Raw genomic sequence first — 14,527 nt, 5'->3', positions numbered from 1 at the left:
TGCACCGTTGACAAACCTCTCCCGGCAGCACATTTTCCAAGCTCTCATTTTATTTGTGAACTCGTTCCTCTAGCTGTGGTCATTAAGCTTTTAGCCCGTGATTAGCTTTGTTTGTTTTCTTCACTAATGGTAAGAGTAAGAGTAACCTGCTTTTCGCCAGTCCCTCGCCAGTTGCTCGATTACCCTGCAGCGGCATGTGAAAGTATATATTTGAATATTAGTTGCTCCGGAGTATAAGACGCCTCCCCAGCCAAACTATGAAAAAAAATGCGATTTATAATCCGGATAATATGGTGCTCATTTTCATTTGTCTCACTGTAAATCTTCTGCATTGTACGCTCTATTTCTCACTTCTTTGATTTTTTTTTTTTTTCATATATAGAAAGTGCACGCTGCCCTATCTTTAAGTGATAGTCTGTAAGTTTGCTAAGTGAGGAGAGATAATGAAATTGTAAATTTAATAATCGAGTTCCTACCCTCTTTAACCAGAAAGTTGCAAAATGAGGAGAATAGGAACAGAATTGTCTTAAAGTAAACAATCAAGCTCCTCCCCCTCCCTCCTGATTGGACGTGACAGACCGGGCAGGGAAAGCTTGTCTCATTGGTCAACATGGGAGGATTCTAGACTCTGTTGTTGAGATCCGGGAGGAGGGACTTCACAAAAAATAATATACATACAGAATATTTTTACTTAACATCAAAATGCAAGACTGGATTATGCACATTTTATAATAATTGTATAACATGTAGACTTCCAGACTATCACTTTAAGGGGCTAGATTTGTTTTGCTAAGTATCAGGGCGGCAGGTTTGCAGGCTGATGTTACGCACAAAACGGAAGGGGGTTCACAGTGAATGGTTCTGTTCTAATTTCTCATTTACCATGATAATTAAGTTGTGTAGCTTAATTGTGCTGACCTGATGCGTAATGTAACCGTTTACTGGAATCTGACTCATTAGTTGAAATCTATGATAAAGCATCTCGTTCAAGTCTAATCCAATCTAACTGTGATGCTCTCCTGTCAGGGCGAGGAGCTGGCCCCACAGTTCAGTCAGATGACGCTGAGTCGGCAGGGCTCCAGTGAGAACCCTGAGCCCCCCCAGATTTACCAGGCCGCTCCCGCCGTGCTCTCCCAGCACCCACCTCCTCAGGCCAGCTACATCATGGCCACGACGGGACAGCCTCTGCCTCCTCCATCTGGATACCAACCTGCCACCGGACACCCCCACCCTCCTCCTCCGCCCCCTCCGCCATCACAGCCCGTCATACAAGCCCCTCCCCCTCCACAAGGCTACATGCAGCCTCCTCCCCAGCAGGTAACAGTCCTCTTTACTGGCTACTTGGTTAGGAAATTATTTAACAGATCGTTTCCAATACGTTTACTTAACTTCATTGCGTCCTGCTTAGAGAGAATCAATTGTGGGGTTCCGCAAGGCTCTGTTTGGGGTCCCAAGTTATTTTTGTTATTATATAAATGATATTTGTAAAGTATCGGATGCTCTTAATTTTCTTCTCTTTGTGGACGAGGCAACAATTTATTGTTCTGGCCTAAATGGTGTAGAGCTTGTGTTGGTGGAAGAGAGAGAATTATATAAACTAAAGAATTGGTTTGATTTGAATAAATTGTCACTTAAGGGGAGACACTACAGGCAAAACTAAATTTTTTCAGTTTTCAGGTTTTGGGCCAAATTGGTCTCTGAACATATAAACTTTCACCCAGAAACAGAAAATATGCCTAATCTTCACAATAACATGTTTAAAAATTGCGCTGATTCAATGTTCCCCCATAGACTTATATGGGACAATGCAATTTCAAGGGCCTTTTTCTCAAAACACATTTTTCTGTCATTGTGGCGACGCTATGTCCACGTCAGTCGGACCTAAAGACTTCACATTTTCCAGCCTTGGACTGAACAATATTTGGAAGATGTTTTTCAGAGGGTTTTTTTTATTATTTAATCCCTAAGCCCCATTTATTGAGTTTTGAATGTCAAAAAATTAGGCGAAAATATTTTTTTTTACACATTTTTCCACTAAAAAACAGCTTATTTTAAAACTAAACAAGAAATCCAAAATCCCCAGTGAAAAAGTCTTGGTAACTCATTCATCAATAAAATGAAACCATAAATTTCAATGTAGCTCTATCCATTATTCAGATTTCGTCGCCGAAAAGATGAGAAATTTGGGGCATTTTTAGGCATAAAACACCTTGTTCTTATATGAAAAGATAAAATAACAGAAAACTTGCCATGTATTTTTTCCTCACATTTATGCCAGTGATCTGCAAAAGCTTCAAATTGAAATCTGTAAATATACATTTTTTCCCTATTCACCTGCAGTGTCTCGCCTTAATTTAGATAAAACGAGATCAGGATTTAAAAGTTATGGGCATTTAGTTTTAAATAATTTGTTTTGAATGACCTGTAAATGACCAAGAGACCACCTTAGATATTAGTAAGGTATGGCTTGGACCTCAAGGTTTTTATCAATAGCACTGTAGCTTATCTAATGTTACTCTCCACGCTCTCCGCCCCCGTTCAACCTGAGCTGATAAAAGCATTTGCAAAAAAAAGTCCTTTGAAAGTGGCTCAAATTTAGGGTGATTTTAAGCAGATTTTTAATTATTTAACCATGATATTTAGTTACAATTGGAAGTACTATCACATATCATTTCTTGCATGACTAAATCTATTTCAGAAGGTATCGGTGCACTGCAATTCTTCTGGTACCAGCTATAAACTTCTGTTTCCTTTACTAAAACGGGCATCATTTCCAGTGTGACCCCACGCACCTTTCTCCACGGCCCTCCCTCCAGGATCTTTTGTACTTGTGTAAAAAGTATTGGCAGGCAGGCAGAGCGCTGTGTTGTTCACTGTGTGGGTGGTCAACATTGAAACAGCAGTGCAAGTATTGACAGCGATGCGGCTTCACAGGAGTGTCAGGTATGCAGATGAAGGCGGAGGCTGGAGGAAATCGATCTTCCCTCCGTTTGTCCATTTGATGTGTCGTTTTATTCGACATCCAATGTGGTTGTGCAAGAGGCTGAGGCCATTTCCCAGGCTCCGGCATTCAACCGTACTGGGAGAGATGCTGTGATCCGGCCTTTTCTGTCCCGATATAGATACCAATACTCGAATTTCTGACCATACGTAAAAAAACAAGTGAACATGCATTATTATGCTTCTAGAATCTGACTGTATAAACTCAAGACAAGTAACCAAGCTTTTTAGAGCTGAGGGCTGCTTCAGGAGTGTAAAGTCATTTGGGGCACCAGTAAAAAAAAGAAATCCAGACTAAAAGCTATAGTATTTACTTCAACTGATCTGATTTTAAACATTCACTGATCTGCCTAATCGTGTTTACGGCGTCTACGTTGCGAAACATTTAACTGTGTGCATTTAACAGAAGATTTACCCCGCAACCACGCCTTTATTTAGTCCAGGAACCTTAATGCTGCTCTATCTCACACGGGGGCGGATCTAGAAAGAAAATCACGGGGTGGCAAGCAGGGTCAGGCATCATTTCAGGGGTGGCATGTTTTACAATGTCAAATGTTTATAGCAGTGGTACGCAAGTTTTGCTTGATCGCAAGGCAATTTTTCCGTTTAGATGCAGACTGAGCCTCCCAAAATTATATACAAATAATAGCATTTTCCATAATATACATAGTGGGTTTCTAACTTGGGTAAAATGTGTAAAAGATTAAAAATAAATCATTATCTTGGGAGCCACAGGAGTTGGCACCTGGATCCTTATTTAGCCATAAAGTTGTTTTAATTCTTTGTCCTGTCATAAAGTACTAACTTAGAGTGAGCCTCTGCAGCACCCAAGTAGCTTCTAGACATCAATGGGGTGGCAGCTGTGGTGGCGAGAGCCCCGTGCCACCCCTCTCGATCCGCCCCTGGTCTCACACTAGTGACGGGATTTATGGCTCTTTTCTTTCTGGGAGCCTAGTCTTTTTGGATCTGTTCATTTCAGAGATGGCTCTTGAAAATGTACAATTTTAATAACGGCAGCCAGATAACTCGCAATATCTTAGACACGATTTATAAAAGGCCCTTTATTCAAATGTAAATCTAAAAATACAATGAGACTGATATTTACGCTTTGAAAAACATATTTAAAATCTTGCGCCACAACTGATGAGAAGAGGCCGACTGTTTGACAAATAATTTTTAGTGCAAAAAGCGTTCACTTGTGTTGCTTTCTCCATTGTTGGGCTGATTCTTATGTCCGTTTGGAGGAGTACAATTTACTGACAAAAAGATCTGGCTCTTTTCACAATTGAGATTTGATTCGAACCGTTCACTTTAAAGCACTGTTCAAAAGAGCCGCTCCGTCATGAACGTCACATCACTATCTCACACTAAAATGTTTGCTATTGAGGTTATAATTGTGTCAGAACTTGTATCTATTGTATTCTTTGACTCTCTTCTTCAGATTACATTTCTATGTTTTCTTAAAATTTCTTTATTAGCATTTTTTTCTTAATTTCACACTGGCAGGATTTGAGGACAATATATTGGTCTGAAAAAAGTAAGAAATAAAAAAAAAATTATAATAAAAAATGTCCCCACCACTCAAGTCTCCTATCCTCTCTCTGTCTCTAACCCCTTCACTGAACCCTTCCCCCCCCCATCTGCTAGGGGCCTGAAAGAAAGGAAAACCTGTAAAGCAAGAAGAGTCAAGAGAAAAGGAAGAAAGAGAAGAAGCAGTAGAAAATAAGTTTAGAAAGAAAAAGATTGGAAGAAAAAAGAAAAGAGAAGAAAAGGACAGTAGAAGAGAAAAGAGTAAAGGAGTAAAATAAAGGAAAGAGCAAAAAAAGATATAATAGAGTTAAAAACAGAAATGCACTCACACATACATACCGTGAAGAAGGGAAGGAAAGGAGGGGAAAAGATAATAATGATAAAAATAATAATAATGAAAATATATATATATTTAAAAAAAAGGGACAAAAAAGAGGAAAAGAAAAGAAAGGGGAAAAAAATTAAATAATAAAAAAGAGATAATAAAAAAAAATTAAAAAAAAGGAGGGGGAAGTAAAAAAGCAGGGAGGGGAAAAGTAAGACAGTTAATTGTGGTAAATATATTCGTGGATGAAAGGTATTGTCTTAGAAGTTATGTTTCATTTTCTCTCTTTATGATTGTTTTGTAATGTTTTAACACCATGCTTTGTGCCTTGTCTCCTCAGATCCAGGTGTCCTACTACCCCCCTGGGCAGTATCCCAGCTCAGGACAGCAGTACAGAGTGTCCCAGCCCATGTCCCACCAGGTGTCTTATCCCGCCCAGCGCACGCAGCCTATGCCTCAGCCCACACAGCAGTCAGGTCAGCATCTCATCACGTTATGAAGACGAACTTAAGCTTAAAACTCAAATGAAAAGAATGAGCCCAGATTCTGTGTCAGCGAGAGGCAGAACACAGTTAATGAAACCGTTGTGTGAGAGGAGTTTATGTAAATTTTGTCCTGTTTTGTTTTCTGACGGCTTCTCTTTGACATTTCTAGGTCTCCAGACGATGATGCCCAACCAGCAGCCAAGCTACCAGAGTATGATGGGGGTCCAGCAGCCTCAAAACACGGGACTTCTAAACTCCCAAAGGCCGCCCATGGCAGGACAAATGCAGAGTATTATGGTCCAGTATCCACAGATGCCCTCGTACCAGGTGAGGAGGAGCGCTGGGTCGTCCAACAGCTCCATCTAGGGGACAAGTACGATCTTAGCACTGCTACTGGAACTGCAGACTGTGAGGGGCGGGGAACTTTTTGGCATCAAAAACGTTTAGGTGCTACTGGTATGGAAGAAATAAAAGTATAGAATAGGGCTGCACGATATTGAACAGACAAGGGATACATTGGTGCTATACTGGGACATTTTACCTAACTATTTAAACACAAATAGCAAGCAAGTGTCATCAAAAAAGACAAAATCAAGATGAAAACAAGGGTAAAATTGAACAAAATTAGGAAATGTTAGGAAACTGAACTTTTACACATGTTTAAGTCTTGTTTATTGTTTGTTTTCTGCTGAGTTTGCAAAAAATGTGTCGATCACAGTCAGATGAAGACTTAAGTGATATTGCGATATATTGTGGCTTCTTGCAGTACGGATATTGCATCACCTAATATCGCGATACGATGTTTTTTGTGATATATATTGTGCAGCCTTAGTATAGAAAGAAGAAATAGCCTTCGAAAGTCTGTTGGTCCTGGGACAGAAAGTGAAAAACCATAAAATAGAATAAATGAACTAGATACACATATTTTAGTATACAGTAGGTATCGAAAAAGAGTATTGTTCAGATATTGGTATCATAACAGAATGGCAATGGTTAATTTTTAGTAGAGTCTGTAGGATATTTTGTAAAGTCTATATTCTTCTGCACGAGTTATGGCATGTTCAGTTGATTTCTCGGCCACTTACCCCGTTGTCCTGGTCTTGCAGGTCCCTGTGGCGAATGAGAGTCAGCCGGTGGTGCAGCAGCAGTACCAGCAGCAGGTGATGGTTCCCGTCAGCCAGTCTGTCCAAGGCCCCATGCCCGTCTACTACAGTGTTATCACCCCCACGCAGCAGAACAGCACAAGGTACGGAGGCCACAGGGACCAGAACAGTTATTTAAGTCAAACTGTTCTGCTTTGGCCGGCAAATGTACTGTTGTCTTCAGCGCCTCAGAGTGTCTTTTCTAGAGTCCATTCTACGTTATGGCATCACCTGTTGGTTTAGGAAATCCTCCACGATGTGGCCATATAGGCTGCTCAGTCTTCATTGACTCGCAATTGTTAAATTTCCTTTGTGGACTTAAACAGTCAACTAACGAGTTAATTGTAGTGCAAGCTAAGCTAATTGTTTTTTGTAAATTATTCTATTTTACCATTGTATATATAAAAAAAAAAACATATATCATAAAACAGAATTGTAGTGCTCAGGGGTATCTACAGCTTTTCTTTTTTGTTTTTTGTTTGTGTGTGGGAGAGTCAGGATATTACTTCTTACAAGAAGAGAAAAAAAAGCTAAATTCAGTTTAGAAAAACAAAAACTACCCCACATTGGCTGCAATATTCTGAATGTTCTGTTCTCAATGAATGTTCAACATTCTGAATGTTCTGTTCTCTGTGAGAGATTTTCCATCTCCTATTCCCAAGAGTAAAGTTCATATGCTCTGTTAAATGAAAACTTAGAGACTCACTTAAAAACTTTGTCTTTCTAAACTAACGGCAATTATTTATGTTGTTAAAAACAAGCCAACACACAGGTTCTGTACATACAGTGTTTGAGGAAACATATAAATATTTATATCTTTTGTAAATGGTGTTGTTTGTGTTTCAGCCCTTCTGTGGGTTACCTGCAGCCCCCCAGCTCCGAACAGTATCAGATCACACCGTCGCCGTCCCCGTGTAACCCTCAGCAGTTGCAGCAGCAATATTCAGGTGGGCTATTACGTCCCATTAATCTGCAGGGGTCTGTCGTCCCCATAGCAAAACAGTCACATCCTTTACTTGATAAGTGGATGTTCCACAAATTGGAGTGTATTTATGCCACAGTTTACAGAAAAGTAGCTCTGGTTAGATTGAGGTTCTGAGTAATTAGAAATTTCAGATTTTTCCCATTTTTCAGATGTTTTTGTTTTCTAGTATCAGAAGAGGCATGTTGTGTTTTTATCTGTATATGTATTTTTTGCTTCATTGTTTATTTAAAGGCGACCCCCTCAGTGGTTACTCATCACAAATGGTTTGTGTTCATGTCACAGCTACCACACTGACTTCATCTGTTTCTATCTTTGAATAATAGTCTTGTTTATGTCCATAGGTGTTCCACCTCCTGGTACTGGGGTAATGGTCATGCAGCTCAGTGTCCCGAATGGGCCGCAGCCATCCCAGAATCCTCCTCTGGTTCAGTGGAACCCGTGTAAATACTACAGCATAGAGCAGCGGCCCAGTAAACCTGGAGAGCTCTACAAACCAGACAACACTCCACAGGTAAAACACCTCTGTGCTCAAAATGTAGTCAATGTTGAAAGAATTTAAGTTGATACAAGTAAAACATCTGCGACATTTAGCACAGCCATAAGGCCAGGACAAAATGCAGTATAATAGTGTTGAGTATTATGCATAAGGCTTTTTGTGTGTTATGAAATCTTTCAATTATACGATTGAAGACACGTCCCTATGTTTTTGTAAATGGGGCCATCTTGTGGTTTAGAATGGAAACAGTGCTTGCCCTTTATCGCTGCCGTCTATTGTAATGTGGTTCTGTCACGGCTTGTGTAGGCCACTACACAGCTGACCAGTCCCTTGGCGTCCCCCACACAGTCTCCCACCCCGTCGCCGTCTGGCAGCGTCTGTCCTGGTCTTGGACCACTACCACTTCTACCCCAGTTTCCCCGCCCAGGGGGTCCCGCTCAAGGTACAAAAGGATTGTTCACATGGATGGTGTAGTTTAATAAGTCAGTTTCTGCAGTGTGTGATTTCTTACCTGTTTTTCAGGTGATGGGCGATACTCGTTGTTGGGACAGCCTCTTCAGTATAGTCTGTGTCCTCCGCCCCTAATGCATGGCCAGTCCTCCTACAGCTCCCATCAGGTCAGCCAAAGCTAGCCTAAACTATTGACATGACAGTAACACAGTAGTCTGACCATAATGACGTCCCATACAGGGCCAAGGAGTCATGAAACATGGAGCAAGAGGGAAGAAACAGACGCTCAAGTCTGCGTCCACAGACCTCGGGAATGATGTTGGTGAGTCACACTTTGCACTCGACTAAGTATTGATTGTTCTGGTTGTGCTCAATGATTCAATCACATGAAACATTATTGCTTGCATTATACCACTGTGGTGTAAGCACAGCACAGAGGATCCAGCGCACTCTCAGACATAAGCCTAAACAAAGTGATATTCCCAGCTGCGATTGTCAACTCTAAGCATGTGTTTGTTTTTCCTGTTTTTTTTTTAACTAGTGTTGAGTCGAGTCCTGGAGGTAACAGACCTGCCCGAGGGGATTTCCCGTCCAGAGGCTGAAAAGCTCTTTAACCAGCTGTCTATGTGCGGTGCCAAGATCCAGTGGCTAAAGGAGCCCCAGGGAGGTCGAGGCGGGCCTTCGGGAGCCAGTGCGGGACACGGGGGGATGAAGGTGGATGGGAGCGACCCTGCTCACCTCTACACTGTAGTGGCAGTGTTTCCTAGCACCATGGCCGCCCAGAGTGCTTCCTTCAAACTGAACAACAGCGGGGCCAGTCTCTTCAAACTTCGGGCCGCCAAAAAGAACTATGATCTGCGCGTGCTGGAGAGAGCCAGTTCTCAGTGAGGTGGACGGACAGAGACTCTTTGAAACGAGTGTTTGGAACGAAAAGGAAGACTGGGGAGGACTGCTCTTAGTGTTCTATTTAAAAACGACAAAAAAACAAACAAAAAACAAACTTGATGAGTTTGATGTGTCAAATGTACAAAAGGGAAGAAGGTGCGAATCATGAGATGGCCGGTGTTTGGTTCCAAATATGATTAGTTTGTTTTTAAATCATCATTTTTGTTCAGTATTTATATAGCCGAAGAGCACACAAGACACGTGAGCATGTGTTTCACTGTTGCTGTGGGATGTGTGCCTCCATCATTTCACCACCGTGGGACGCTCCGCACAGAGACACCACACAGGCAACAGGGTCACGTAGCACATAACAGACACTGGACAGTCGACCTCAGTCAGAGCCCTTCCTCCTGGCCCGGTCCACGCCGCCATCTTTTTCTGCCTCCCTCAGCTGTCACCCAAAACATGATATTTATAAACTTTTCATACGCACAGTTGGCGCACTCTCTCCGCTTTCCTGTCTCTTCTTGGCCATGTCCTACGCTGCCTCCAATCTTCCTCAGTTCCTCAGCCTTTCTCTTCTCATCGCCCTCTGTCCTCTAGCTTTCTGTTTGCCTTACTGCTGTTGTGGGTCTCTGTATTGCGCTGATATTTTTCAGATTTCTTTTTTCGTTTTTTCTCTTCTTTTTTTTCCTTTTTCTCGGAAGGGGGGGTTCAATATATTTATATAAGTGATGTAAGGAATAAAAGAAATCTATATATTCAGTGATTTTTCTTTCCCGAGTGAAAAGTTTAGGCCTTCCTTTCTCTTTCCTACTTCCCTGTTCATACCTCTCTCCTCTACCTCACTCTTTCTGTCCTCTCCCACAACTGTCCCTCATCCCCCGCTCCCCCCCCCGGTCGCCCCCCCATTGTGTTTGCGTTTTTGTTGACAGCTGTGCAGAACGTATCAGAAAAAGTAGTAAAAGTGCACAATGATTGCATATGTCTACTGTAAATTTTATTTAATCTGTTATTTTTTGTTTGTTTTTAAAAATATAAAAGTCGAGAAAAATATATCTAAACTTTACGCGTTTTGTCGTTTCTTTGTTGCTACAGAGCGAGTTGTTTTTCCATGTTGTTCTCTGCAGTGGAGACGGTCTCTGCCTAATCCGAGGGGTAAAAGGCTCAATGGCGACATCAGATGGTGTGAAACAGCCACTGCAGTAGCCAGCTTATCGGAGACTCGATCAAATGCGAACAAAATCGTCATCAATGATCTAGACGGATAATAAACAGATCACTGAGTTGGTTTTGTACCTACAGTAATAACAGCAATAGTCTTGAGCTAAATTGCTTTTATTAGTAGAGGTATAACATGGAGCCAAATGACAACAAAATCTGTGATGGTATAGTATATTTTATTTATTCATACAGACTGTACAATTTTAACACTGACCACAAAGCACAGATGCATTGTACCATCCCCCACAAAAAGAAAAGGATTTCCTTATGTGGTGTAAATGGATGCATGACTATCCATGGATGCAGCCTACACATTATACATTTAAACATTTAATCTATGTTGTCTTTGTAAGCTCTCAGTCGGGTGCTCGAGCCGAAAAGTGCTTGAAGCTCGTTTTCAGAACATTGATATGTTGAGTTGTTGGATGGTTCAACTGTTACTGCAATCCGATGTCTCCCATAACAAAATGATAGGCAGCAAGCACAGTTTGCAGGAGAACAGTCACTCTGCATTGTTTGGACTGTCGTTATCAGTCCAGCTGGATGAGCCTTATTTTTTCTGCAATTGAACAATCGCTTCCACCACAACCGACATCTCTTTAGTCTAGGTTCCTCCCCATGATGGGGCTGGTTGCTGAATGGCCTTTCGTCACTCACGGGCATTGGTGCAACTTTATTTTTTCTGCATTTAATCAAGTTCCACCACAACCAACATCTCTTTAGTCTAGGTTCCTTCCCATGATGGGACTGGTTGTTAGATGGCCTTTCGTCACTCACGGGCATTGGTGCAACTTTATTTTTTCTGCATTTAATCCAGTATTGTAACCAAAGGCATTTCTTTGTCTTTTTCTTTTGTACCTTGCAACTGAATGCTTCATGCATGTGTTTTGATACTGATGGATCGGCACCCTTCAATAACATAAGATTAAATGCTCTGATTATAGCGTTAGCCATGTTTTCTACAAAGTCTAAAAGCTCCACATTTGGTGTCGTAGTATGCGTCCTTGGTGATGCATGGATTTGTACACCGATTTTTGCTGAAGAGAGTTGTGTCCCCTTTGTGATTATGTCTACAACTGTCTCAGCAACAATCTGCAAACTTTCTTTGTGATGAGCCGCAAGCTGCTCAATTTTTTGAATGTCATTGCCATAATAGATAGAGTTTTCTCTTAGTTTTCCAGTTATTTCACCCCAGAAGTAGTTCTCGAAATCACACCAGGGGTCTGGTGCAAAATCCTCAGAAGACTGTGGGGAATACCCAGTAGTGGTTTCATCATCAGCCTCCTCCTGAGTATAAATATCCTCAGCTTCCTGAGAGGTTTTGAGGTTGCTTACTGTATGAGATTTTGAACAAACTGGAGGCGGCGATTTTAGTCTTCTGTCCGTTATAAAGCTGGTAGAATGAGAAAGTGTGGATTCCATTTCTGGAGGTGGAGATCTGAGTCTTTTATCCGTCACACGTGATGTTGTAGGTGCAAGCCCTGAAAGTGGAGATGCCTTTCTTGGAGGTCGAGATTTGAGTCTTTTATCCATCACATGAGAGGTTGGAGAAGTAGCCTCTGAAAGTGGAGATGCCTTTCTTGCAGGTCGAGATTTGAGTCTTTTATCCATCACATGAGAGGTTGGAGAAGTAGCCTCTGAAAGTGGAGATGGCGTTCTTGGAGATCGAGATTTGAGTCTTTTATCCGTCACATGAGAGGTTGGAGAAGTAGCCTCTGAAAGTGGAGATGCCGTTCTTGGAGGTCGAGATTTGAGTCTTTTATCCGTCACATGAGAGGTTGGAGAAGTAGTCTCTGGAAGTGTCGATGCCTTTCTTGGAGGTGAAGATCTGAGTCTTGTATCCGTCAGAGGGGACGTTGAAGGCGTAGTCTCTGGAAGTGGGGATGCCGTTCCAGGAGGTGGAGATCTGAGCCTTTCATCCATCATATGAGAGGTTGGAGAAGTAGTCTCTGAAAGTGGAGATGCAATTTCTTGAGGTGGAGATATGAGTCTCTTATCCGTCATATGTGATGTTGCAGGATTTGTCTCTGGAAGTGGGGATGATGTTTTTGGAGGTAGAGAGCTGAGTCTTTTATCTGCCATATGTGAGGTTGGAGAAGTAGTCACTGAAAGTGTGGATGCTGTTTCTTGAGGTGGAGATCTGAGTCTTGATTCCGTCATTTGTGAAGTTGAAGGAGTAGGCCCTGAAAGTGGGGATACGGTTTCTGGAGATCTGATTCTTTCATCCATCATATGCGACGTTGAAGGAGTGGTCTCTGGAAGTGTCAGTACCTTTCTAGGAGGTGGAGATCTGAGTTTTATCTCCGTCAGAGGGGACGTTGAAGGCGTAGTCTCAGGAAGTGGGGATGCCGTTCCAGGAGGTGGAGATCTGAGCCTTTCATCCGTCATTTGTGAAGTCGAAGGAGGAGTCTCTGGAAGTGGGGATGCCGTTCCTGGAAGTGGAGATCTGACTCTTTTATCCTTCAATGAGGTTGAAGGAGTAGTCTCTGAAAGTGGAGATGCCATTCTTTCAGGTGGAGATCTGAGTCTTGTATCCGCCATATGTGAGGGTGAAGGGACAGTCACTGAAAGACGGGACGCAGTTTCTTGAAGTGGAGATCTGAGTCTTTTCACTGTCAAATCTGAGGTCGAAGGCGTAGTCTCAGGAAGTGGGGATGCCGTTCTTGGAGGTAGAGATTTGAGTCTTTTATCCGTCACATGAGAGGTTGGAGAGGTAGCCTCTGAAAGTGGAGATGCCTTTCTTGCAGGTCGAGATTTGAGTCTTTTATCCGTCACATGAGAGGTTGGAGAAGTAGTCTCTGAAAGTGGAGATGCAATTTCTTGAGGTGGAGATCTGAGTCTTTTATCCGTCATATGTGATGTTGCAGGATGTGTCTCTGGAAGTGGGGATGATGTTTTTGGAGGTAGAGAGCTGAGTCTTTTATCTGCCATATGTGAGGTTGGAGAAATAGTCACTGAAAGTGTGGATGCTGTTTCTTGAGGTGGAGATCTGAGTCTTGTTGCCGTCATTTGTGAGGTTGTAGGAGTAGTCCTTGAAAGTGGGGATACGGTTTCTGGAGATCTGATTCTTTCTTCCGTCATATGCGACGTTGAAGGAGTGGTCTCTGGAAGTGTCAATACCTTTCTAGGAGGTGGAGATCTGAGTTTTATATCCGTCAGAGGGGACGTTGAAGGCGTAGTCTCAGGAAGTGGGGATGCCGTTCCAGGAGGTGGAGATCTGAGCCTTTCATCTGTCATATGTGAGGTTGAAGGAGGAGTCTCTGGAAGTGGGGATGCCGTTCCTGGAGGTGGAGATCTGACTCTTTTATCCTTCAATGAGGTTGAAGGAGTAGTCTCTGAAAGTGGAGATGCCATTCTTTCAGGTGGAGATCTGAGTCTTGTATCCGCCATATGTGAGGGTGAAGGGACAGTCACTGAAAGACGGGACGCAGTTTCTTGAGGTGGAGATCTGAGTCTTTTCACCGTCAAATCTGAGGTTGAAGGAGTAGTCTCTGGAAGTGGGGATGCCGTTCCAGGAGGTGGAGATCTGAGCCTTTCATCTGTCATTTGTGAGGTTGAAGGAAGAATCTCTGGAAGTGGGGATGCCGTTCCTGGAAGTGGAGATCTGACTCTTTTATCCTTCAATGAGGTTGAAGGAGTAGTCTCTGAAAGTGGAGATGCCATTCTTTCAGGTGGAGATCCGAGTCTTGTATCCGCCATATGTGAGGGTGAAGGGACAGTCACTGAAAGACGGAACGCAGTTTCTTGAGGTGGAGATCTGAGTCTTGTAGCCGTCATTTGTGAGGTTGACGGAGTAGTCTCTGGAAGTGGAGAGGCCGTTCTTTCAGGTGGAGATCCGAGCCTTTCATCCGTCATGTGTGAGGTCGAAGGAATAGTCTCTGGAAGTGCCAATGCCTTTCTTGGAGGTGGAGAGCTGAGTCTTTTCACCGTCAAATCTGAGGTTGAAGGAGTAGTCTCTGGAACTGGGGATGCCGTTCCTGGAGGGGAAGATCTGAGCCTTTCATC

General features: G+C 42.6%; 1 protein-coding gene across 1 annotated transcript in view; it reads left to right on the top strand.

Moving 5' to 3' along the window:
- Nucleotides 1-10,378, top strand: part of r3hdm2 (R3H domain containing 2) — a 48,623-nt gene extending 38,245 nt beyond the window's left edge. The window contains exons 18-27 of the mRNA XM_079579373.1: nucleotides 1,027-1,317; nucleotides 5,196-5,331; nucleotides 5,510-5,667; nucleotides 6,447-6,586; nucleotides 7,329-7,429; nucleotides 7,809-7,978; nucleotides 8,270-8,405; nucleotides 8,486-8,580; nucleotides 8,654-8,735; nucleotides 8,955-10,378. Of these exons, the coding sequence (XP_079435499.1) occupies nucleotides 1,027-1,317; nucleotides 5,196-5,331; nucleotides 5,510-5,667; nucleotides 6,447-6,586; nucleotides 7,329-7,429; nucleotides 7,809-7,978; nucleotides 8,270-8,405; nucleotides 8,486-8,580; nucleotides 8,654-8,735; nucleotides 8,955-9,301 (1,656 nt within the window). The 3' untranslated portion in view covers nucleotides 9,302-10,378. The remainder of the gene's footprint in view (nucleotides 1-1,026; nucleotides 1,318-5,195; nucleotides 5,332-5,509; nucleotides 5,668-6,446; nucleotides 6,587-7,328; nucleotides 7,430-7,808; nucleotides 7,979-8,269; nucleotides 8,406-8,485; nucleotides 8,581-8,653; nucleotides 8,736-8,954) is intronic.
- Nucleotides 10,379-14,527: the final 4,149 nt, after the last annotated feature.

This window comes from Gobius niger (assembly GCF_951799975.1).
Source record: "Gobius niger genome assembly, chromosome: 20".
NCBI classification, from domain to species: domain Eukaryota; kingdom Metazoa; phylum Chordata; class Actinopteri; order Gobiiformes; family Gobiidae; genus Gobius; species Gobius niger.
The sequence above is the reverse complement of the archived record's forward strand: the minus strand, read 5'-3'. Positions and strand labels throughout refer to the sequence as shown.